We start from the raw sequence: 27122 nt of genomic DNA on the forward strand, positions 1-27122 counted from the left end.
TCCAGTAAAGATTTCTAATTATTTTCAGATCTTGGTTGTTAATTCCTGCTTCTTTTAGTATTTGCATCATCTTGGCGTGCTGTACTCGATCAAACGCTTTCTCGTAATCAACCAGACATGCTTATACGTCGCAGTTGACGTCTCTGCATCTCTGGAATAAGACTTGTACTGAGAACAAAGCCTCTCTAGTACCAACAGCATTTGTGAACCCGAACTGGTTGGGGGAAATTTGACTTCCACACAGCTTGTAGATTCTCTTATGAATTATCTTTAGAATTCTCGTACTTAACATTGACAAATGCCATCATATCTGCCAAACTTCCTGTAACAACTGTTTAACAGGAAGTGATATAGATAGTATATATTTGTTCCCGTCTTGTTAAGGCGCATCGAATAATATATCACTTGTACTATTTCGGTGACTTTAAAACAATACTTCCAATTGCAACTTCCGAACCGGAAATAAGAGATCAAATTTCTCACCTTAATACGATCTTTGGGTTATAATCTCTTATTCGACACCTTATTATATCTGTTCTAATAACAGGGAGTTCTGTTCACGGACAGGCATGAAACCGGAAGTAGATATTTATTCTTGTCGCTAAGAAGCATCGAATAATATATTACTTATACTATTTCGGCGACGTTAAAATAGTACTTCCGGTTGGAACTCTGAAACCGGAAGTCAGAGTCCAAATTTCTTACTTATAATACCATCTTTGGGTTATAAGCTCTCATTTCGACACCTCATTTGTCATTCTATCTGATATAATAATAATAAGAGTTGTGTTTACGGACGGATATGGATAATTTAAGGTTTTCACATTTTAATGTAAAATAGGTGAAAACAATATCAATTTTCATAATGGCGCTTGGTAGATATATGTACACAATGGCAAATGCTGACTGAGAGCCATGGCCGAATTTTAAAAATGTACTTCTTATTTATAAGTACTGTTTTAATGTGATTTATACACACTTCCCCATTGATATCATCTGGTCCAACTACTTTACCTTTATTTATTTTTTGAAGCGCTTGAACAACTTCCTCGTGCGATATGTACATACATGTATATTCTGTACAATCTGTACATTACTGTTACTGGTTTTTCCAAGTTGGTTGTATTGTACAGCGTAGAAATGCCATCAATGCGGTGCACAGAAATAATTAATTTAAGTAGGTATTTGAATTTCCTATTTATACTGTCGTATATAACCTTTTGTCCTTAAAGTATTTTCCTTTTGATTTTAACCCTTTGTTAATACGTATATATAATAAAAACTAGTTATTTTTATTTGATATATTTACAACGAAAGTATCACAAAAATTATTATACACTGTTATAAAGAGCTTATTGTAGATTAAATCAATATCCTTAAAAATGTTTTTAAATGATCCTCTTTGATAACAAGAGAAATCGATGCTTGCTACATTACTATTTTGTTAGCAAACACTTTCGCAAACTCGTTACATCTTTACTACAAAAGAAAATTACATTTCTTATACATAACTTTCAACGTGGAAAGAATTGAGAGAAACATATAAAACGATATAGCGTTACTAGTAGGCGGATCCCACCAAACCAATAGACTTCCTAAGTCTGACGTCACAATGGGCTGGGGTTTTAAAAACCTTTCCAAACATTTCTAATTTGTGTGTATTTGTCCCATACGAAGTTGGAATTTTTTTTTTAATTGTTTGAAGAATAAATAAGGAGATTTGGTTGTGAACATTCATTCTGTGCGATTGATATTATTTGCTGTTCGTGAGTTTGTGAGGTAAGAATATCAAAGTATTAAGATATTTACGATGAATGTTCAAATTTGAAGGTTATGTTATTGTTTGATTAAGAATTTATTATTTTTTTAATGCATTTCAAGTTATTTTTATCAGGGTTATTTCAAAATAAATCAATAAATCATTGAATTTATTTACGAAGTTGAAAAGTATTTAAATTAATGTTTTATTCATTTTTGGCCAATTTTATCCTGTAAAAGACTAAATATATTTGTTTTCTCGTAGTTTAAGTTGTAATATAACATTATGTGGAAACCTTTCTATCAAATTGCAATGAGTGTTTAAAAAAATGTTTTTTGGATGTTGTAATAGTTTTTGAGTTTATTTTTTAGATCTGAGCATATAATGGCTAGTAAACATGTGTTGAAGATATTCAGTATTACTAATTACTATTAACTATTTAAACTACGATAACACCAATATATTTAGTCTTTTAGGGTATAAAATCACTAGCACTTAAAAAAGAATTAATTTAAATATTTTTTAACTTCGTAAATAAATTCAATAATTTATTAATTAATTTTGAAATAACCCCGATAAAAACAACAACAAAATACCTTGAAATATAGTAAAAAATAATTAAAGTTTTAATCAAACAATAACATAACTTTAAAATATGAACATTTATAATAAATATCTTAATACTTTAATATTCTTACCACACAAATTCACGAACAACAAATAATACCAATCGCTCAGAATAAATTTTCATAACCAAATGTCCTTATTTATCCCACAAACAATTAAAAAAACCAATATTTCCAACGTCTTGTGAAACAAATATACACAAGTTAGATATGTTTGGAAAGGTTTTTAAAAACCCGCCATTTTGTCGTGGGAGCTTAATTAGTCCATTCGTTTCGAAGTACAAGCAGCGTTGCCAGGTCATCGAAGTCAGAAATACATATGCCGTTGTTCAAATGATCGTATTTTATAGTACTCATTATCGTACTTACTTATATTCTATTGAAAAAGAAATTAACAAGGTAGAAAAAATAATATATTTAATTTTTTGTAAAAGAAACAAACGAAGATAAATAAACAAATTGTTTAAAAGAAAAAAACTCACAAGTAAAAAATATTCATTATTTAATTAATGTGAACTCAACTTCTTGCAGTTTCTAATCAGCTTTTTTATTGTATAAATTGATTGTATTTATAGTTTTAACTATTATTTATGAGGGTGTAAAATTGACACAACCATTTTGAAGATAAACTGATTGGGATGAATGCATAATGCCATATAAAGTGTCAGTTACAAAGCGGTTCCTACACTTCGTCTTTATTACATTTACTTTTGAAAATGTATTTGAATTTAAGTCGAAATGATTTATAAATTTCAAATTATTTATTTGATCTACTTTAAAATAGAATTCATCCAGATTTTCAAATTCTATTGGAATATCCTAGTATTGCTTTGCTCCATTAGTCATCAAACTTTTGCATCATTTGCATATTTCGTAAAAATCCTGTTTCAATTCATCATCTAAATCATTAATAATTTGTGTCACCCGAATTCTTAGATACATGTTGTTAATGTTGCCACATTTTGTAATATTTTGAGGATCAATTGTTTCAACATTAATTTATCTCACATATTGTAGGTCCATGTAAGTAAGCAATAGATCTTTATACATTGTTATCATTTCGCTAAGCAAATTTATGATAACTAGTTTATCGCTTTTGGAAAAATTTATTTAATTGCATAATTTGTTTGCTTTCATTTCAACGTTTGTATATTAGGTTACACGAGGATGACCTAGTACCAACTGAAATTATCGTATATTTTACTATTATGGTATATAGTTAAAATTATCGTGTATAACAATAATTAACGCACACCTGGCAACGCAGGATGATATTTTAAACAGTGTTAAATTCGATCGAAAACATTCGAGTTTCAATCGGGAGGCTAGCAGGAAATATGATTTTGATCTCTGTCTAATAAGTGAAAAAAACATAATGCTAAGTATCTCTTGCTTCTTCTTCTTCTCATTGCGCCGTCTCCTTTCGAAGGTTGGCGATCCAAATGGCAATTGTAGTTTTGGAAACTGCTGCGCGAAAGATCTCTGCGGATGAGCGGTCGAACCATCTCCTCAGGTCTTTCAGCCACGAGTTCTGGCGTCTTCGTACTGATCTTTTGCCCTGTACTTTTCCTTCCAGTATAACTTGAAGTAATTCATATCTTTCGCCTCTCAGCACATGTCTCTTGCTAATTTTATAATACTTCTTCTTTAAGTGCCGTCTCCCGATCGGAGGTTGGATATCATCATCACTATCTTTACTCTATCTACTGCTGCTCTGAATAGTTCTATAAAACTACATTTAAACCAGTCCCTTAAATTCTTCAACCATGACACTCTCCTTCTTCCTATACTCCTTCCTCTTACCTTTCCCTGTATTATCAGCCTTAGCAGTTCATATCGCTGTCTAGTGTCTGGGACACATACGTGTCCCAGATATTGTAACTTTCTTATTTTTATTGTGTTTATTATTTCGCATTCTTTGCCCATTTCTCGCAATACTTCCGTGTTAGTTTTCTTCTGTGTCCATGCTATTCTAAGCATCCTCCTGTAACACCACATTTCAAAGGACTGTAACTTATTTATGTGTTCTTGCTTTAATGTCCAGCTTTCAAGTCCATATTGCAGTATCGAAAATTCTAATCTAAGATCTTTGTTGCAGATAATAGTTTTAATTTTTACAAACTCATTTCTTGCTATTTCTATCCTTGCTCTTATTTCGGTTGTTTGATCATTATTGTTTGAAATCCAGGTTCCTAGGTATTTGTATTTATCAACCCTTTCTATCGGTACATTTCCCAAATGTATGTTTGTTGGTATATTTGTTTTCTTTGTTATTATCATGTATTTGGTCTTTTTTATATTCATTTTTAGTCCATATTTTTCACAGAAACTGTTTGTTTTGTTTAGCAGTAATTGGAGTTGTTCAGCAGAGCTTGCCATAATCACGATGTCATCTGCATATCTTATGTTGTTAATAGATCTTCCGTTAATTATTATTCCTTCACTTTGAGATAGTAATGCTTCTTCAAAAATGGCTTCACTATATGCATTAAATAGTAATGAGGACATAATACATCCCTGTCTACTGGGTTCGTTATCTATTACGATTTGTGCTCTTTGATTCCAGTAGAGGTTTGTTATTATTTGTAAGTCCCTATGGTCTATGTTTTTTGTCTTTAGAATTTGGACTAATTTTTCAAGTCTTACTTTGTCAAATGCTTTTTCTAAATCAACGTAACAAACATGCACATCAACATTCATATCCATGCATCTTTGAGCTAACACATTAAAAGCAAATAACGCTTCTCTGGTTCCTAGTCCTTTTCTGAACCCAAACTGACTATCATCTATTCCTTCTTCCAGTTTTTTATTTATACGACCATGTATTATTTTCAGGAATAATTTGTGAATGTGACTTATTAGTGATATTGTTCTGTATACACTGCAATATTTAGCGTTTGTATTTTTAGGGATAGCACAAAAGGTGGAGAGTAACCATTGTTTCGGTATGTGTCCTGTTTTGTATACTGAATTAAAATAAGTCTACTATAATGTCTAAGGTTTCATCATTTATGCATTTTAAGGTTTCTATAGGAATTTGGTCTGGACCTACTGCTTTACCATTTTTGCTGTTTTTTAATGCCGTTTTAATTTCCTCTTTTAATATCTTTAAAACCATATCCTCTTCTACTTCTATCTCCATCTGTTCTGTTCTATTGTCTTTGTCTATACATTTATAATACTAACAACTGTTAAATTCGATCGGAAACATTCAAGTTTAAATCGGGAGACTAGAAGGAAATATAATTTTGATCTCTGTCTGGTAACTTAAAAAAACATAATGCTAGGTATCTCTTGCTAATTTTATAATACTAACCATAAGTTTTTTCCGTATCTGAATAATCTCTCTGCACACAATAAAATTCTTACAACCACTGTACGATATAATATGTACTAGTATTGCCTGTATAGCTGTAGTTTTATTTCAATTGTTCACGTACATTTGGTTTATACTTTAGAATGTGTTGTTCCAGTATATAATGAATATACTTCATTAATTTTTATTGTCAAAAATAAAATTCACATACTATTGACCTTAACGTTTTGTAAGGATATTAATTTAATCGATTCGATAAAAATATGACAGGCAATTAAAAAAAACGTTTTTCCTCTTTTGCCTGATTTAATTTTCTTATTTGCATTTCCGATAAAAAATCATGTATATCTACTGAATTTTTATCAATGTAATATAAGAATTAATTAAAATGATTGTACCATTTTATTTTGCCCATTTTTCAGTCTTAGGCCAATGACTATAGTATCGTCAGTAACTGATCAAGAACAAGCAATGCCACTACCCAAGTCTATTTAGACCCAATAAATGATCCAAGATGCCAATGTTAAAACGCTGTAAATTTTGTGTGTTGGTTAAATGAACAAAAGCAGTTGTGAGTCATCATCGTTGGATGATGTTTGCAAAAGATTTGGTTTTTGTTGAAATATATGCAACTAAATAATCTATATCCTTCTGATATCTACTTTAAGTGCAATGATGTTATGATATTTTACCAAAAAAAAAATTCTAAATGCATGAAAGTTTAAATTTAAACCGATAATGTCTAATGCAGTGCTTGTTCAGAATTTAGTACAAACTTTACTATAAAATATGGAATTAATAAATACATATGAAATTCAGTATACAATCAAATGTAAATGTTTTTAACTTACTCAGAAATTCCTAACATCTTACTTATTCGCTTGCTATTTATGTTATCCAAGAACGACATAATCCATAATTCGTTGAAATGAGTAATAGTAATATAACTCTAATACAGGATCCCATATTAGTACAATTTTTGAGTATTCAGCTTTGATATAACCTCAAGAAAAATATCAAAAAACGATATCGTTGCAGGTATGGAAGCTGTCTTATACAGCGTCAATTAAACAACTGCAGAAGTAATTCGAAGAATAGTAAAGGAAAACAAAGCTTACTTTTCACTCGCTCATGCGTTCCGCTCCAAAAACACACACTGGAGATCGAAAATCAGGTCTACAAAACCATTCTCAGACCAATAGTATGTTATGGATGCGAGAGATGGGTGATGACAGAAGATACAAAAAGAAAGCTGGAAGTCTTTGAAAGAAAAGTCCTAAGAAAGATATTTGGACCTATTAACGAAAACGGAGTATGGAGATCCAGGTACAACAACCATGAACTTTACTAACTGTTTAAAGAGGCACCGATCTCAGAATTCGTAAAACTTCAGAAACTTCGATGGGCTGGTCATGTAGTGAGAATGGAGACTGGAAGATTGCCAAAAAGAGCCCTAGATATTAAAACGCAGGGCGCAATACCAAAAGGAAGGCCACGGAAAAAATGGGAGAATGAAGTGGCAGCGGACGCGCAAAATTTGCTAGACGTGAGAATCTGGAGACGATCGACGAGGAACCGGCATAGTTTGGAGCAGGCCACGGCTCAATTTGGGCTGTAGCGCCATTGGAGAGAGAGAGAGAGAGAGAGAGAGAGAGAGAGAAGTAATTCGACAAGAGAGCAAAAATGTTAAGAAAAACCACACTTCCAAAAATTAATAGTATTCGTCGAAAAAGAGCACTAAAATCACTAAAAAAACAATAAGGACATAGTAATCCCAGTTGACCAGAGAAAGGCTACAGTATCTTAAATAAAAACCACCAAAATGCACGATCTTTACGAAAATCCGAACTAGAAGCCCTAACAAAGGAAAATCTGATCAGATACTTGAAGAAAACCACTAAACAAATAATTTGTAAACATCTGCTACTCTAGAGAGTTAAAAAAAGCCTTATCCCCCGAGACAAATGCAGCAGATGTCCCGAGCTGTACTATTTGTCAAAAATACAGCACTTACACCCATAGATAGTGATTTTAATTCCCATGTAAACAAACTGGAAAACATCTAGCCGCCAACCAACAACTACTAGTGAAAAACACCTGATTGAAATAATATCAAAACTATATTTAGAGCAAGATGACATTGTACTACGATGTCATGATACGATGATCGTAGCCAGTTTGGATTTTTATCACTATATCCGAACATCCCTATCAATGAAGCCATGAAAATGCACATAACGGAAAACGAATTTATGCCAAGCTATTCAATGGACTTGGCTTACTGTCTCAAAACTATTACTTCATTTACAATTGGCAAATGCACAAGATGGTCCTAAAGCTGGGCATTCACGTTCCAACTTGCGGTCCCACTTAGTAGGACTACTAGTTGGATATTCGTCTCCACTTACGCTCCGACTTGCTATCCAACTAGCGGTCCAACTTCAGTTCTAGTTTGTTTTCACGACGGTGTACATCGCTTAACCAAAAAATGTATCGAATAAACACTACGCAAAATATAATTAGGAGGACGAAAATGGCAGCATTGTGCTTGTTATCCCTATCATTTGAAAAAAAGAAAAAAAAATGTTGGACGAAGAAATTATTTGTTGACCGTGTGAACTATTGTTACACGAAATTGCTCAATGTCATTGATGAGAATGATTACAAAAACTACCTCAGAATGGACCACTTCACTTTTTCGCTGTTGCTGGAAAAATTGGTCTACTCATTTCCAAAAAAGATACCATCATGCGTGAATGTGTCAGTACTGAACAACGCCTTGTAGCAACTTTACGATTTCTGGCCACTGGAAGGTCATTTGAGGATCTGAAGTTCAGCTGTAAAACTATTTATTTATTTTTATATTAAATTTATTTGCGAACTAGGGATCTTTGCTCAGCTTTGTCGGACAGACAGCACCAATTGAGATTTTGTTTGGAGCTGATGTAAGCAAATTGTATACAGGGAAGAAATATCAGTTACAAAGTGATCTTGTAGTAAATTTACTATTTTAAATGGGAATAAGCCACAATGAGTTAGAAATTAAATGTATTTGACGTTTGGACTTCCACTTCAAAAATCATTATCAAAATATTCCGAAGTTGAAGTCGAAACGTCAAATAAATTTAATTTCTAAATAATATTCAGGCTTATTTCCAATTAAAATAGTACATTTGCATAAGATGCCACAAGAAAATAACTTCAGAACAATATAAAGAAACAGTTACTTCTAATTTCAGTACAACTATGATTTAATTTTCGTTGTTTGCTGATAATTCTCTGTAGCCAATCCGGAGTGTTGGAAATTGTACCTATGTGGGAGTGTCCGAAATAGATCTACAGAAAGGAAAATTATTTGCCCTAACAAAAAGTAGATGATGATAAAGCATTGTGTATTTTAATAGGGGTAATTTTCGTGCGTTTGAAAGTTTATTTTCTATTAAATATCTGCGAACTAGGGATCTTTGCGTAGAGTAATTCATAGAAATCTCATACGTAACAGGCGCCGAAGGTCAACTGACTGAGGAAATTTTCGATCCGATCTGTGATCCGATTTCCAAATTCACGCTTCCACTTCGTCGCCAGTCGGACCTTCAAGTCGTCCCTCTAGATGTTCCGACTCGTACCAATAGTTGTCCAACTAAATCAACCAGCCCACTCACGGTCCGATTTCAGATCCAACTGCGGAAGTTGGACCACTAGTCGGACTAAAAATCGAAACGTGAATGGCCTGTTTAACAGCAAAATAATGAAATGCTGTACATTAAGGCTAGGACACACCTATCATGTAGCGTTCCGATCATACTCCGGTCCGATGTTGCTACAAAAATCTGGTCTGTGCGGGATCGGAAATAATGAGCCACATGTAATGCTTGCTTCCTACTCATTTCTGATTTTACATTAGTCTATATTGTCAGTCCATCGTGGAAGGTAATCTGCGCGTAATGTTGAAAAAGATGTCAATAACCGTGATTTAGCTATTATGGCTATTCGTTTGGATGATGATCTAATTAGAGCAGTGTTGGGTACATGATGCTTGGAAAAAAAGAACACAGAAATAGAGTTTGTTACAGTTTTACCTCATCTTTGGATGACGAGACTAATTTTTTTTAATACGTCATAATGCCGCTGTACACGTTCAATGAATTGAAACTTAAATTGAAGCGATATGAGGCATGAATTCACTAGTCAACTGAGGATTTAACCAGAAGAGATCCTAAAACTACCAATAAGAAAACTGTTTGCCTTCGTCGAGGCCACAGGCCACTTTATTATGAAAAAAAAAATGAAATGAATATATGAAATGAATAAATAATGAAAAAAAAAAACAAGGTATGGTATAAAAGTCTTACGACCAAGTCCCAGAGATTAAAAAGTCTCGTCTGAACTAAAAGGAAGAGAAAGCTATCACTCCCAGACACCGTTTGGCAGTATTTTTAATGTAAGACAGTATTATTATTATTTTGCAGTACTGCATTAGATAAGATACTTGTTCAATTAGACTTTATATTTTTAATATTCTGCTTTTAGGTCAGCTTACAAACAAAACAGAGGTTTTTGTGATAATTTTACCGCCTGCATGTAAAATAAGTAAAACTATTTTATAAATTGAAATTTTTTTAAACATTTTTATTGTATATGTTGCTTCCATACAAAATCTTTTTCTATTACATTTGAATAAACAAATTTTAAAAACTTAAGGTGTAGTAAACAAAGAGAAAAAAGGAATTTATAATGAAGGTGCCGTAATCTCTGTTTTAAGACAAGAACAGCGCGGAAAACTTGAACGCCAAACGACTCGCAGCTAGAATACGAATAGTAGAATACAATATTGGTGTATGATCGGAGATAAAAGAGGAGACGAGTGGGAGTAGGATTGGTCACGCAATGGACATGTGTGGCCTACGGCATTGAAAAGACACAATCAACTCACACAACACAACGCATATTCTTTATACAAATGGATAAACAGCGATGTCCACTTTGCGATTGAGGAAAAGTACAAACGATTGCCCTTGACTGTCTATTTTATTTTTATTTTACTTTTTACTCTAGTATAGAATATTAGGAAATCGTTTTCACGAAGGGGTTTCTACCTAGACGAATTGGTATGACGTAGATACAAATTATAAATAACCATGCCAATGCATTTCGGTGCATTCGTCATCGTCGTTTTGTTTTACCACGTTTAGAAAACACAGATTTGGGCGGAATCCTGAATTCAGTTTCCGATTTATACTTTCATCGGTGTAAGAGTTTTAATTTTCGTTTGACTCTAATATAGGAATCCTGTACTAGCTAAAATATATTCTTTAACAAATCTAATGCTTATTATCTTAGTAATACTGATTAAATTCCAATAGTAATCTCCTTAATACGGCGTTTTACGTCATCTACAAGCCAAAATCATCTATACAAATCTGACCTCTACTACTACCATTTTCATTTAAATTTCATCTACTTTAATGTCAAAATCAAATTTTGCAAATTATTCCATCTATTTTGTGGTCTGCTGGATTATTAACTTGTTCTTTTGTCTGGTAATCTTCGCCTGTGGCGCTGGAATCACAGATTGCAACTGTCTAGGTACAATTTCATGTCTAGCTATACTTGTAATTCTTGTTATCAAACTACTACTTTTACCAACTTGCTTGCTACCGTTACCGACTGTTCTTGGTATCACTTTGCTTCCGATGCCTCTAGGAATTACTTGATCTGAATCTGCTGTGCCATCGTTCGCAAGATGCCTTAATACTATGTGAATCTTGTCCTCATGCTGCTGTTGCATTAAAACCATTCTTCGTTCTCCTTCAAGTCGCACTTGTTGAAGAGTGTGGCTCAGATTTTGTAAGCGGCATGCTAGATTCTCGTTCTGATTTTCGAATTCTATTACTTGCAGTTCAAGTTTCTTGCTACTGCTTCTTAAATCTACGACCTAAAAACAAAAATCAAATAATTATTACATTGTTTAACCGATTTATAAAAGAAATTTGTAAGTTCTTGCAAGCAGAATGACCGAGTGCTAGATCAAAGAAGTTCTGGTGGCAGACGATTACACAAGACACGTTTGAGAAGAGTTTTAACACAAAGCTTATTAAATTAACATTAAGAAATAAGGACATAATTCTAAAAACGTTACAATTGATTGTGATTGTTTATATTTCTTAAATGTCAATTGATAAATTATTGTTTGTGTTATTGTTGTATTTATCTAGTATGTAGTAACAAATACAACATTTCATTTAGATGATCAATATCCGTTCTATGATTCATTGCATTGTTATTTTGGCAAATGTAGGACATTTCAAGAAAAAGTCTTTTGGTGATGTTACTTTCCTGTTCTACTACTTCGATGTTATTGTAATTTATCCGATGCCCATTTTTAAATGCATGTTCACCCAATGTACTTCTTTCAGGATGTAGTCTATTATCAGACTTGTGGGATGTAATGCGGTCTTTAAGGCATCTTGATGTTTGACCATACAGTGTAGGTAAAACTTTATGGTCGGTATGTATCTTACGTGAGATGGAGTGAGAAACACCTATTTAAAAAGAGAGAGGTATATTAGGTCAGCCCATTATATCGACGAAATAGCATTAGTGGAACTAAGAAAAGAGGAGAAGTTCAACATTGCCAAACTTATTGGTTTTATTTGACCTGTTGTCTTTTTAGCATTTTAACAACATTCTAAGATAATCAAATTTGGGCGAATTGATTTAAATGGCAGCTTACTGTTTTTTATTTTAAATTTGCCACAATTTTTCTTTACAATAAGTTTAATTTAACATTTTGATTTCCACTTCGGAAATCGTTTTATGTAAATAAAATTTATTAATGTTTCGTATTTTAAGTACGATTTCTGAATTGGAAATCTAAACATCAAAATAAGCTTATTTTAAAGTCACATTGTGCCTTATTCGCAATTAAAATAATAAATTGAAATATCAAACCACAATAAAAAACCTTCTTACAAAATTATTTGGCAACGTCGAGCTCTAAAATAAAGACGTTGAACTACAAACTGTGTCTCTAACGAGAAAAACAGTAGAGGTGAGTCGTTGACGTTTTTATCGTTAATGAAACTGAACTGCTTTTCGTAAACAAGTAACAAGTTGAAAAACTAATAATTAAAATATTTAAGCGAGTACATAAACAAACATGCTTTCTTGAATCAAAGAAAAATACTGAAATACTTTCAACAGCTTTTCAAATTTGTTGTAGTTGATTTATAACTAAGTTTTTCTTTGCAAAATTTGCATACAGCCTTCTCACTGTTAATGTCTTTCTCAAAGTGATGCCATAAAATACTAACATCTTTACGCGCAGACATGTTAAACACACGATTAGTTAATAAAGTAAATATTTAGTACTCACAGAATAAATTCACATTTACGTTAGACAAAACACCAACTCCAAATAAAAATTTAGTTTGCTGAATTATATAAAACGTGAATCGGGGGCTCCAATGTGTTAATATTTCAAATTAAAAATAATCGATCATTGCAAAATTCAGAAAGTCGGGCATAAAAGCTGCATCTTCTACAAATGTGCATTTTTTGAAAATACAATTATTACGCTTGTACTAGGTAAATGATTTTAACTAAGAAAAAGACTTCTTAATTGAATATTTAAAATAAATAAATCCTTTAACGAATTATCAATAAAGATTTCATGAGAAAACGTAGATTCGTTAACGACAAATAAACGGTTAAATAAAACAGTTCGGTGATTCAACGCTCATCTCTACAGAACAGGACTAGTGATATTTCATGCGTAATCACGGTAGTAAGTTGTTCTTTCATAAAGTATAATAAATAAACACAGTCCAGTAGGTCAGTATTAGTAAAGCATTATGAGTGAGCAGGTGTATTGTATTAAATTTAAACTGGACGAAAAATTTACGTCTTTTAATTAAAAATAAGATATTATTTGGTATTTTCCAAATAATATCTTTGAAACTATTTTCGTTTAGATTTTTTGGAGGTATTAAGTGTGAAAATAAGAATTAGTTCTATAAAAATAAAACAAAAAAAAAATAAAATTAGTATAAAATTTGTTCTATAAAAATGAAATCAAATAAAGAATAATTCCAACACTACTGTTTAAATTAAAAATAACTCCAAACAATTAGAAATTCTAAACCAAATTCTTAGGTAATTAAATGTTCAAACAGACCACCAAGTTGTAACAAACAGTAACCAAATCTATTATACAAAGCATTCCTCATGGCGTTGAGTTCATCTGCCGATATGTTTTGGCTAAGTTGGATTATCTTTTCCTTTAGTTCCTCCAAGTTGGTGGCTCGCTCGAACTCATGCCTGTACAATTTTGTTTTTAGCATCCCCCAAAAATAAAAATCTAGAGGAGCTAACTCAGGTGACCGAGGGGGCCATTTTATTGTACCGTCTGTACTAATGACACGTTCAGCAAAAATTAACGATAAATAGTCTTTAATGACTTTTGCATTATGTGCAGGACAGCCGTCTTGTTGAAACCAAATTTCGTTGAAGTTAATTTGAAGACGTTGAAGTGCAGGAATAATTTGATTTTGCAGTAATTGGAGATATTTGACTGCGTTTAAATTGCCTTCAATGAAAAAAGGACCAATAATATGGTCTCCCAAAATTCCAGTCCAAACATACAACTTTTGTGGATACTGCGTACGCACAGACACACTCGCACAGACTAATTATGTTTCTTGTGAATTGTGAAGGAGGACTCATCTGTAAACAAAATATTTTTTTAAAAATTATTATTTGCATTGCATTTCTCCATCATAATTTCACAAAATTGCATCCGTTTAAATTTATCATCAGGAAATATTTCTTGAGTTGTCTGCACTTTATAACAATGGTAGTTGTTTCTTTTCAAAATATTCCTCACTGTTTTTGCATTCAAATCAACTTCATCGGAAATTTGTTTACTTAAACAGGGCGTCGCTTCAGCCAATGCACAAACTTGAATTTCTCTAATTTCTCGTTCTTGAGAAATTTTCTTTTCGCGAGGTTGATCTGATGGGCAACATTTTATACACCTACCATTAGTACAGCCAAACTTTTCAAATTCATGAATAATGGCTAATACAGTTTTTTCTATAGGTATTGGCGTATTTTCAAAAGTCATAATAAATAAATTGATAGTTTCTTGTACTGAATTGCCCCCAAAGTACCATTTTATTATTTGTACCCGTTCTTCTGTTGTATAAACAGTCGGCATAATTATTTCTTATCTTCACACTTACAAAGTTACCTCCAAAAAGAAATACATAGCTGTCGACAGGTGGCTTCTCTCGTCTCGACGAATGGCGATGTTGCCAAAATTATCTTTTATTATTCAAAATTGGGTTACAATTTCGTCAAATAAAAATGCGAATCTGTAAATTTTTCATGGATTTTAGAAATTTTGGACCAGTATTTGTGTCAATTAATGTTTCATTTTTAATATCATCAAGTTTTGAATGGCAATATAACCGCACCACTCATCGCCAATTTTTTAAATCAATTCAATGTTTTAATTCAAATATGTAATAAGGCAACCCTGTCGCGTATAAGCTAAGCTGGATCGGAAATTCGCAAGACGTTCGTTAATGGGCGTGTCTAAAAAATGGGGAGGTGAGACCAAGGGGAAATATATTTGTTTTCTTTGTCGATTCGCTGAAAATATGATTTTATATCTGTGTTAGATATCCTGTTAAATTCTACCATACCGACCATAAACTTTTACCTACACTGTATAGTATACTTGTTAACATGATTCGCACGGTATACAATAAACAACATCCGTTAAGGACTGGTCTGGTTAGAGTCTGGATTGGTCTTTCAAGTTTAGAAAAAACTTTATTAACTGTTAGTACCGTTTTATATGCAATTTTGATATTATTAATTCATGAAATTTTTTTTTAATTTATGGAAGAGATACATATCTAATTGTGGTTTGTTTTGGTAAAGGATCTACAGGTCCAATCCTATCTTGTGATAAAGACATATTTTCCACGTTTCTCAAATGAATAGTTAAATTTTGTGGAGTGTTAAACAAAATTTTCTTTAGTAGTATACTTGGGTATGAGTTTTCAATGAATAGGTTATAAAGGATTTTTAGATTTTTTTATGGAAAGCGGTATCGCTGATTTTAAGGACACGATTTTTCATTTCTTTAACTAAATTAAGTTTCATTGAATATTTATGGTCTGACCAATACTTGAGATATTTACCTGAACTGATATGAAACAAAGGTTAAAATTCAGGGTATGAATGTATGTGTGTAACAGTATTTAGTCAGTTGTGGTAACGAGATCCTTTATGTTGAAAGATAACATTTGGTACCTGGAAAGAATTATTAACTTACTAAATTACTATTGGTAACTTAACACGATTTTTATAGGGTAAAATATCAAACTGTAAGGGGTAGCTTCCTGCTTGGCACTAACTAGGTGCCACAATCGTCTGCTCCTCTTGTGAACGTCCAATTTAAATGTGATGGCCTTGATGATAGGGTCACCCGACCCAGGTAGCGTTACTCAGAAAGTCTCATCTGTCGGGGCCTTTATCATTGCTTTTATCCATGTTATTCAATCAGAATGAACAGGCATGGATGACAAAAATATCTAAAGTATTATATTCGAATTTCAAAAATTAGTCCAAATTTATACAAGTAATTTTCATTACAAGGCAACATATAGAAAAATGAAGAATAAAATATATATATATATATATATATATATATATATATATATATATATAGTACTTTGAGAAACCATTACAGTATTTCGATACAGATTTTGTGGTAGCAACATTGGATAAGAATATAATTTCCAGTGAGAATGAGAAAATTGTACAGGTTGCAGATATGTATGATGACTAACAACTACTTTTTTGGCAGGTGGGCTCTTATGGGGGCTCTATTAACAGGAAAGTTCCAAGAACATATTTCCTAATGTTTAAAATATATGGTGTTAGTAGGAAATACTGAAAGGATATTAAAGTTAACACTTGGATAGATCACTATTTGTAATTTAATTTAACGAAAAATATTCTTACCTTTTGGAAATATTTATGTAACAACACCCTCATTTCACTCTCGCTTAATTTCATCAGTCTATCCATCAATAATTTGTCTCCCTGTTCTTCAACTCTTTCTAGTGCCCTCTCACTGACTGGAATATGACCGCAAATAATTTCGTTTTTGTACTCAATCGCTAAGTCTATGGCCTCGATTGCTTCTTCGTATTGGAATAATTTTCGCTCTTCAAATTCGTTCATTATCTTTTTATTTTGTGATTTTATATCCATTTTGAGTTTCTGGTCTAAGAGGAAATCTCTGGTTTTTCTTAAATTTCGTATTTCGTGTCTGAGACATTCCAATTCCTCACTAGTAACAGGCACAGCCAAGTTGCAAATATCTGCAAAGTAGTAATTTTAAAAACAAAAAAACTAATAATAAATAAAATTAAAACCGCAGAAAGACGTGATGGAGAGATTTATTTTCAATTAAGAGCTCCTGCATATATCGCTCTAAGGAGACCTAGAAAGGTCGAAATACATATAAGTAGGTGGCAGTGGCCCTGCATTGAAATTAAATCTCAAACGTCTTTCTGCTTTATTTATTTACTCATTTTCTGAGGATTAGAAACTAATTCGCGAAGGATATTTGCCATAGTGGACGACAGGTCATCGAATGCAAATGTAGATTCCCCTTGTCGGTCAATTCATCAATATGTCTGCTTTATATATTGTAGAAAGCGCAGTAGACAAATATTTGAATTTTAGTTTCGGCAAGTAAAAATTTTTCGGATTTTTACTAATTTTGTTAAAATTGAGATCGTTATTTTATTACCTATTTAATGAAAATATTTTCATCTATTTGCTAGTTCCGGTTATACCGGACGTTGGTTAAAACTTCGTTTTTTTTAAATAGGACACCCTATATATTTTTTAATTTTGGAAATATTCACGTTATTCTGAACATTTTGTGTTAATATTTCCCTATACCTATTGTGAATCGATTTTTAAGTTATAATGATTTTTATATGAAAGTTATTTCTACCATGTATATAATATCCTCTCATGCTAATGTAATTTGAATAAAAGTTTAAATTCGTTATGAACTTATTAACCAGATATAGCATTATCGTTTACAGTGTAAAGTTGCCTTTTTCATTATATAGGGTGCTGTCAAAATTCGCATAAAACCTACCTAAATTTTCGTCTGCTTCCTTTTTTTCAAATTAGACACCCTGTATGTGATTCATTATTTTAGAAAAATATGTTTTTGACTACGGATCTGTATTAGTATTTCCTATACTTATCTCTTGCAGTTTTCAAATAAATTAACTTTATACATTTTTGTCACAAAAAATTTTTTTTCGTAGACTATGTTAATTTACAACTTTCATATTTTAACTTAAACATTAAACAATTGAAAAGATGCTATCAAAGAAAATAAGCACTAGCTTATTAATGTAATAAATGTTCAAAATGTTATAACAACATCCAATCATTTATGAACTCTTTTAATCAGATTTTCATTACTAGCTCTTGATATTGATTCTTTATCTATCTTGTAAAGAACTTGAAGGACTTTATTTATTACAGCTTACTCAGTAGTGACAGGTTCAGAGAACAAATTATTTTTAACATATTTCCAAATATATTAATCTAACGGTGACAACGGGATCTTGCTGACCAGAGAAACGGATCTTTATTAGCTATCGCTAAATATTTTATCAAGCAATGTGCCGACGCCTCGAATATTGTGAGCCGGTGCTCCATCTTGTTGAAACCAAGCCTCATTACCCTTATTATGTAAAGTGTACAGTGCTGGTACAATTACTTACCGTAAAATGTTGCAGTAACGCTATCTGTTTAAATTTTCGTCATAAATCATGAGAGCGACTATCTTATTATTTTTCATAGCACAAAAAACATTGAACGAAAAGAATGCTTGAAATTTACTATCCCACGTGAGCCGAGGATTTTTGTCACTCCGGAAGTGACTGTTATGGCGGTTAAACATACCACTTTTTGTTAACTTCGATTCACCACACCAAATAATTTTTTTGTAAAATCTTGATCTTGTCATTTCATTAAAACCCATCCACAAAATGCTACACGTCTTACATAATCTCCAGGATGTAAATGTTGAGCTAGTGTATACGAATAAAGGGTCCAATGATGTTTTTTAAAATTCTGTTAATTGTTCGAGTCGATACCTGTAATAATTGCTCACATTAAAGTAAGGATGAATTTGGATTAGCTGCAAAATATCCCAGGTATCTATCTGTAAGTGTTTATTATCGACGTGGATCCTTTTACTTACACTAGCTTACTACACTAGCCTTTTACTTATACTATCCTGTTACACTCAGCGTAAATGATAATTAAATTTAAAAGATCATCATTTGTAGATCCTAAACGAGCCATTATTATTTTGTCAAGAAAATTAGGCAAATTATTATTACAACTGTAGAAAGGTTTTACCACTCTTCATTTCGTTGAGGATCTTTTTTATATATCTATAATATTTAAGTTTAATATTATAAAACCATTAACCAAATAATAGAAGATAACGACGATTCTCTAATCTGCTGTTTAACTGTTATGACGCCAATGTGGGTTGATACGGGATTGAGTGTTTATTGCAAAATAAATTTAAAAATAGCTGACTGTGCATTGAGTAGTTTTTAGCTTCAATTGAGGGTTAAACGTTTTTTGCGAAATAGTAAGTTGAATATTCAGAGATTGTGGGTTAAAATTTCAACTGTATCACTCTTTTAAATGCTGACGTGGCTTATATCATTTTTGCATAATTTAAATAATCAAATATACCATGTGATAAGGGTAATTCAATTTTTAATGTTTTGTGGTTTAACTGTTTTTTGCATAACACCATCCAATTATACAAATATATACAAGATGTAAATATAAAAAGCTTGCATTTTGGATAAAGGTTACAATATGATATAGAATTTTAAGAATATATAAATGTTAGATGATTCACTCCAACATTTAGGAATTAGAAGTCCTCAGACTGAATACATAATTGCAGCATGAAGATTCTAATTTTACTTCTAGTTAAGGTCGTTGGAGAAAACGAAAAGTATATCTAAGACTTTAAAAATAACTTATAATAAACTTAAAATAACGTTATATTGCCGATAAACTATGGTTTACACGGGTTGTCCACCAAAACCTTAACTAAGATAAGCCAGTCAAGAGTGGAGTCCCACAAGGATCAGTACTTGGACCGCTACTATTTTGTGTCTACACTAGTGATCTTCCGCTCATCCAGTAAGGTTTCCATTTACGCTGATGACACGAAATTATATGTGAATCCAACTATTAACCAACATGTTCTTCAACAAGATCTTGACGCAATATTCAAATGGTCCTCAAAATGGTTACTTCCGCTTAACATTGAAAAATGCGTTGTTTTACATATCGGCAAAAATAACCCATCACTACCGTACTTTATTAATGGACATCCCTTAAACTCGGTAACCTCCCACAATGATCTCGGAGTGATAATTAATAGTGACTTAAATTGGTCTGATCACATAGTGTCGGTGTGTAAACGTACAAACTCGAAACTGTTTTTGATCCGTAAATGTTTTACACGTATATCTCTAACTTCTGTTAGTAAACTTTACTCAATATACGTTAGACCTATTCTTGAGTTTGCCGGACCAGTGTGGAATCCAGATCTCATTCGCGATAAGATCCTACTTGAAAATGTTCAGCGTAAAGCTACAAGACTGGCATACGGTCGTGTAAGACCTAACTATGAAGATAGATTATCCATGGCTCATCTTACGACATTCGAGCAGCGACGTCTTCGAGGTGATCTAATTATGTCCTTCCGTATTTTAAAACATAACTTTGGGAACCTAAGCGCCATATTCACTTTGAATCAAGACGAAAGATTAAGAGGCCATCGATACAAATTGAAAAGGGAACAAACTACTGCAAGGTCCAGGGTGAACTTCTTGCCAAATAGAATCTTTAATATCTGGAACAATTTGGATCAAGACACCATATCGGCAACTAGTGTTAACATCTTTAAAAATAAACTTGATAGTGGTTTATTTTATTTATAGGATTTTTTTTCTTTGACAGCATTATTTATTTATTTATTTATTGCCTCACCATTCAACTTTTTTATGATATACTTAATTGTTTATGTTTACTTAACTTTATAATTGGTATTAGTTTTATAAGGATGTTTTTTATTTTTGATTTTTGGGCATAATAGGAGCTCGCTCCTCTGCCCTTATTTGTAATATAATAATAATAATAATAATAATAATATAATATAATAATAATGATATAGGGGGAAGAGGACTTTTGGATATAGGTGAGCAATTGGATAAACAAATTGCTAATTTAAGAACTTATTTTCAGGTACAGGCTGAGACATCTACTTTACATCGAGCAATTTGCGCAGTAGATGATACGACGCCGCTTAAACTGAGGGAACAAGAAATGCGCATAAACCACCTGACTAAACAAGACAAAATGCGCACCTGGATGAGTAAACCTCTGCATGGGCGACATCTTAATGAGATCATCCAAGAAGATGTCGACAATACAGCGTCGAACTATTGGTTGACATCAGGAAAGATGTTTCCCGAGACTGAGGGTTTCCTACTTGCCATTCAGGATCAGGTTATTCCAACTAAAAATTACCTTAAATATATTGTTAAAGATCCTCAAGTCCAAAATGACAAATGCCGATATGGATGCCAAGCCCAAGAAACCATCCAACATCTTACCGGTGGCTGCCAGGCATTTGTCGGTACTGATTATAAAGAACGTCATGACTCAGTAGGAAAGATTATCCACCAAGAACTAGCTGACAAACTGGGACTTATTCAAACCGACCATCTTCCTTATTATCAATACGTCCCTGATAGAATGCTTGAAAATGACAACTACAAGCTGTACTGGGACCGCACTGTGCTTACAGACCAACCAGTGGCCCATAATAGACCCGATCTCATACTAGTTAATAAAATTACTAGGCAAACAACACTTATTGATGTGGCGATACCCAACACCAATAATTTACGTGTTAAATACAACGAAAAGATCGCCAAGTACAGAGATCTAAAAATACAAATCAGGAGACAATGGAGAATGGAAAGTACCCAGACGATACCTATTATTCTTTCTACCACTGGAGTCATCCCAAAGAGCCTCCTAGAAAACATAAAAGGGCTGGGTCTAAATGAACATCTATATAAGATTATGCAGAAAGCTGTGTTACTTTCGACGTCCAGATGCGTACGAAAATTTTTGGGAGATACACCGACATACCAAGTCACTTAGGACTCGATAACATGGAAAGAGTCCCACCAGAGCTCAATCCTTTTGATACCGTAGGTATCTGGGATGAGTGAATTTTCCCCTTAGACGGAGTGTGAGCCGTATGGCTAAATCTGGATAATAATAACTTCCGAAGCTGATGAGGCGACTTGGAAAAAAGCATTTACTCAGTAAAAGCAAAAGTTTCTTTGATTCTTTTGTACCGGATGCATCTAAAATGTTGTGTTGATTATTGACAAAATAATTACCAGATGTTATTGCAGACCTACGGAAGTAAAGTGGCTATGCAAATGACAAATTGTTTGCCAATGAATTGCAAACAGTGTATATAAACAATATATTATGAATACAATATACGTTATTTGATAATTAAGGTTACAATTAAAAGTTAAAGAGATGTACTTAGAGTACAATGTCTTAAATTAAGTTTTCTTTTTAGATTTTAGCTAATTGGGATGATTTTCAATGCAGTTAGTCTGATATTTTATCTTTTAGTTAGATCACTGATATAGATTCACTGTACTGTAAAGATAAACTAATTTTTCAGAAGAAAAAGAATGAACTAAACCTACCTGAATTATTTGTCACTTTGTTTGAACACAGAACAAGTTGCATATCTTGTAAACTTTCGTTACTTTTCTTTTCACTACTCGAACTATCCTTAGACTTACTAATTCTGCTAGCTTCATCTCGAATTTGTACCTCATAATTCTGCCTCCTTTTCTCTTCTTTTTTCTTGTATTTCTTTAATTTTTCCAGTTGCTTTTTTGATGCTTCTAGACTTCCTTTTAGCTCCATCAATTTTTTTCCTTCTTCGGCAATATGATCTTTCAGACTTTTGACATTATTTAATTTAGTTTCTAGCTGTTCCAATTCTGATTTATATTGTTCTTCTAAATAATGATTTTTTTGACTTTGAGCTTGTAACATTTTGGACTCTATATTTTCACAGTCTTTCTTGAGTATTTGGTATTTTTGGTCAATTTTCACGAATGCATGAGATTGGGTTTCTTTATGCTGCAACAACTGTTGCATTAAATTCTGTTTCACTTTGATTGTCTGTTCTAAATCATTGGTTTGTTTTTGATAGCCTTGTATAGCGGCATTTATTTGCTTCAGTACTTTCTTCTTGGACTCATGGGTTAATTCATTTGATTTTGGGTCTTCTGGCACAGTATCTTCCTCAGGTACTTTAATGGAATTTGATATGCTCCAAAGATCTATAAATAACAATTAAAAAAATATTAACAAATTATAAATAATAAATTAGAAACAAATAATTATATTCAAGATACGATTTGCCAACACACCAAAGGACTCCCTGGACAAAAACAATATTTTAAAACATATTGGTGTATTTTAATTATGATAATTATTTTATTTTAATCTGTTACTGTCCGCCCTTTTTTAAGATACTAGTACACTTTTGGTGTACTAAAAAAAGATTTTTTTTTTTTCATTTTTCAACTCCTTACATCTTTAGAAATGACCTCAAATATGGGGTGTAAAGCTAGTTCGCGTCCGTAGTAGAATACTACACGTGCACCCTGGGTAATGCTAAATGAACTAGCACTATAGGCAGCCAGATAATCTAGACTCTCTAGATCTCCTGGCAAGAACACATCACGATAAGATAATAGATATGCCTACAACTAACAATTTAAACGGATCTTCTCAGGACCAAGCGACAAAAGAACTCGGACCAAGCGTTCGAATCTGCCATTTAAATATAGAAGGTATTAGTAGAAGTAAGTGTGAGTACCTTCAAAAGGTTCTCATTGAAAATAATATCGACGTGGTCGCAATTCAGGAAACACATGTAGAAAACGAAGAACAAATTCTCGCTAGAGGAAGAATTCATGGCTATGATTTATTGGGTGCAACTTACCATCCAGCTTATGGAGTAGCAACCTATGTTCGAAACAAAATAGAAAATGCACACGTATGCTACATCAGACATAAATAACATTCATACGGTTACCATACAAATTGGCGAAATTACTATCAGCAATATCTATAAACCCCCGGCAGTCCTGTGGCCTCCGCATGTTATTCACGCCCACCCACACCCCTCAGTTTATGTGGGAGATTTCAACAGTCACCATGAACTCTGGAAGTATAGGCAAAGTGATCAAAACGGCGAGGCTTTGCTAAACTGGAGCGAAGAGGTTGACACTTATTTAGTCTTTGACGCTAAAGATCAGGGAACTTTTCGATCTGCAGCCTGGAAACGAGAATACAACCCAGACCTATGCTTTGTCTCCACAAATGAAAACAATCAACCCCTGGCAACTTCACGTACAGTACTCCCAGATTTTCCACATAGCCAACATAGACCAGTTGTAATAGAAGTTGGCATCAAAATACCAATAATAACATCTTTTCCTCGACCTAGGTGGAACTTTAAAAAAGCAGACTGGACAACTTTTACTGAGAGATTGGACAAATGTTTGGGATGGATAACCCCAACACGTGAAAACTACATGAGATTTGTTGGCGCGGTTATCTCTACAGCGAAGAAAACTATACCCTGGGGATATCGTAAAGAGTATGTCCCAGGATGGGATGAAAAATGTGAGAAATTATATCAAAAATACAACGAAAGCCAAGACCGAGAAATTGCGGACGAACTACTGCACAGTTTGGATGCAGCCAGACGACAAAAATGGATGGAAACTGTGGAAAAACTAGACTTTAGTAAATCAAGCAGAAAAGCATGGTCCTTACTTAGAAAACTTGGTAGTAGCAGACACACAACTAGAGATAAAGTACCAATAGTTCCCAACAGAGTGGCCTCCCACATTGTAGCTACCTCAAGAGCACCTAGAGATCGTGACCACACCACCAAAGTAAAGCAAGAACTAAAAATACTGAAGTCTGAATGCCCACTTACATCTCAATACTCTGAAGCGTTTACTCTAGAAGAAATTAACTCAGCAATATCAGAAGTTAAGTCTGGAAAGGCACCCTGCTTCGATAAAATTCATCCAGAATTTTTACTCCACTGTGGCAAATATGCTAGGAAATGGCTGGTTGATTTCTATACAGATATGATAAAATCAGGGGAAATCCCCCACTCACTAAAAAGGGCCTCCATTATAGCCATATTAAAACCGGGAAAGGCAAATGATCAGCCTCAAAACTACCGACCGATTGCACTGCTGAGCTGTGTCTATAAACTGTTGGAACGATTGATCTACAACAGAAGTAGTAATAACATATTTGAATTGATACCTATTGAGCAAGCAGGGTTCAGCTGCAGCCTAACCGCAGCTGCACAGATCAGATCCTATCCCTAACAACACATATTGAAGCAGGTTTTCAAAGAAAGCAAAAAACATCCGTTGCTTTCATTGACCTATCAGCTGCATACGACACCGTTTGGAGACAAGGACTAATCTGCAAACTAATCCGTGCCATCCCGTGTCAAAAGATAACTAGACTCATTGATAGCATGCCCACCGACAGACCTTTCCAAGTCACAATGGGCAACTCAAAAAGTGTCCAAATGAAGCTCAGCAATGGACTGCCACAGGGATCTGTTTTGGCACCCTTACTGTTTAATTTATACATCGCGGACCTACCTAGGACAAATTCGCAGAAATTTGGCTACGCTGACGACTGGGCCATTGCAGCAAGACATAATAACATGGCAGTTACAGAAACAATACTAACAGATGACCTTGCCATTATGGGAGAATACTTTCGCAAATGGAGGCTACGGCCTAATGCGACGAAAACCGAAGTGTGCTGTTTCCATCTAAATAATGCCCAAGCCAACAAAAAACTGTCCGTTCACTTTGAAGACAGACTACTAACTCATAACTCAACACCACAATATCTTGGAGTGACTCTTGACAGAACTTTTAAAGTTGAAGTTTTAAAGAACACCTACAAAGAACGGCAGCAAAACTGAAAACGCGAAATAATATAATCCAAAAGCTATGTGGTACCACATGGGGGTCCTCAGCCTCCGTACTCAGATCATCTGCTATCGGACTTGTATACTCGACAGCTGAATATGCTTCCCCAGTATGGCTCAATAGCAAACACACGAAGATTATTGACAACCAATTAAACCAGACAATGCGAATGATTTCAGGTACAATTAGACCAACACCCAACTATTGACTTCCCATCCTGAGTCACATTCCACCGCCGAAACTACGAAGAAGTCACTCCCTTCTCAGAGAATATCGAAAAATCCAGTCTAACCATCAACTACCCATCCACCATGATAGGCGTGATATCGAAACAGATATCCTGTCATGTTAAGGGCCACCTCCTTACATCAGGAACATTTCGACCTCACCAACGCTTGGAGAAGACAATGGGAGCGCGACTCACCACAGGAAGCACAGCAAATGGCCTGTATCGATCAGAAACCGCCAGGCTTTGAACTGACCCGGAGTACATGGACAACGTTAAACAGAATAAGAACAAGAAGCGGTAGATGTGCTGACAGCTTACATAAATGGGGAAAAGCCCTTACTCCGGAGTGTGACTGTGGTGCGCAACGACAGACCGTCCGTCACATTGTTGGAGAATGCCCCCGAAGGCGGTTCCCTGGAGTTTTTGACGAGTTCCTGAATGCGACCGAAAATGTTTTAGACTATATTAATGCATTAGATGTTCGTTTGTAATACTCCATGTAATGTTTTATATTGCTTTTTAAATATGTGTTCTTATTGTATGTCATACGATAAATAAATAAAACCTCAAATATTTTAAAGAAATTTGAACTCTACTACCAAACAATCTCCAAACACAAGAACTTAAATGCTTGATATAACAAGTCGTGGCAGCGACGTGTTATTGTTTCTGCTATCAGACCTGGATAATCAGTGTTCGATTCTTCCACTAACTTTTTTTATAAATTTAATATTAATCAATATTACGTTTATAAGAAGATAATTATAGGTATAATTAATTACCTAGAATCTTTATCTATATTTTCGAATTATTTAGAAATATATATAAATTGATAATTAAAAATCAAATAGGTGATATAAATCCAAAAATTATATACAGTATATTATTTGACCTAATTCATAAAGTAATTTTGCAGCTCACAAGAATATAAGAATCCTAATATCCTCTC

General features: G+C 33.4%; 1 protein-coding gene across 1 annotated transcript in view; it reads right to left on the reverse strand.

The window, feature by feature from the left end:
• Positions 1–1286: 1286 nt before the first annotated feature.
• The window catches only part of cos (kinesin-like protein costa), a 39646-nt gene continuing 13810 nt past the window's right edge, over positions 1287–27122 (reverse strand). The window contains exons 3-5 of the mRNA XM_072529399.1: positions 22594–23241; positions 16739–17100; positions 1287–11636 (exon numbers count right to left, since the gene is read on the reverse strand). Of these exons, the coding sequence (XP_072385500.1) occupies positions 11199–11636; positions 16739–17100; positions 22594–23241 (1448 nt within the window). The 3' untranslated portion in view covers positions 1287–11198. The remainder of the gene's footprint in view (positions 11637–16738; positions 17101–22593; positions 23242–27122) is intronic.

The sequence above is a fragment of the Diabrotica undecimpunctata genome, chromosome 4 (assembly GCF_040954645.1).
Source record: "Diabrotica undecimpunctata isolate CICGRU chromosome 4, icDiaUnde3, whole genome shotgun sequence".
NCBI lineage: Eukaryota > Metazoa > Arthropoda > Insecta > Coleoptera > Chrysomelidae > Diabrotica > Diabrotica undecimpunctata.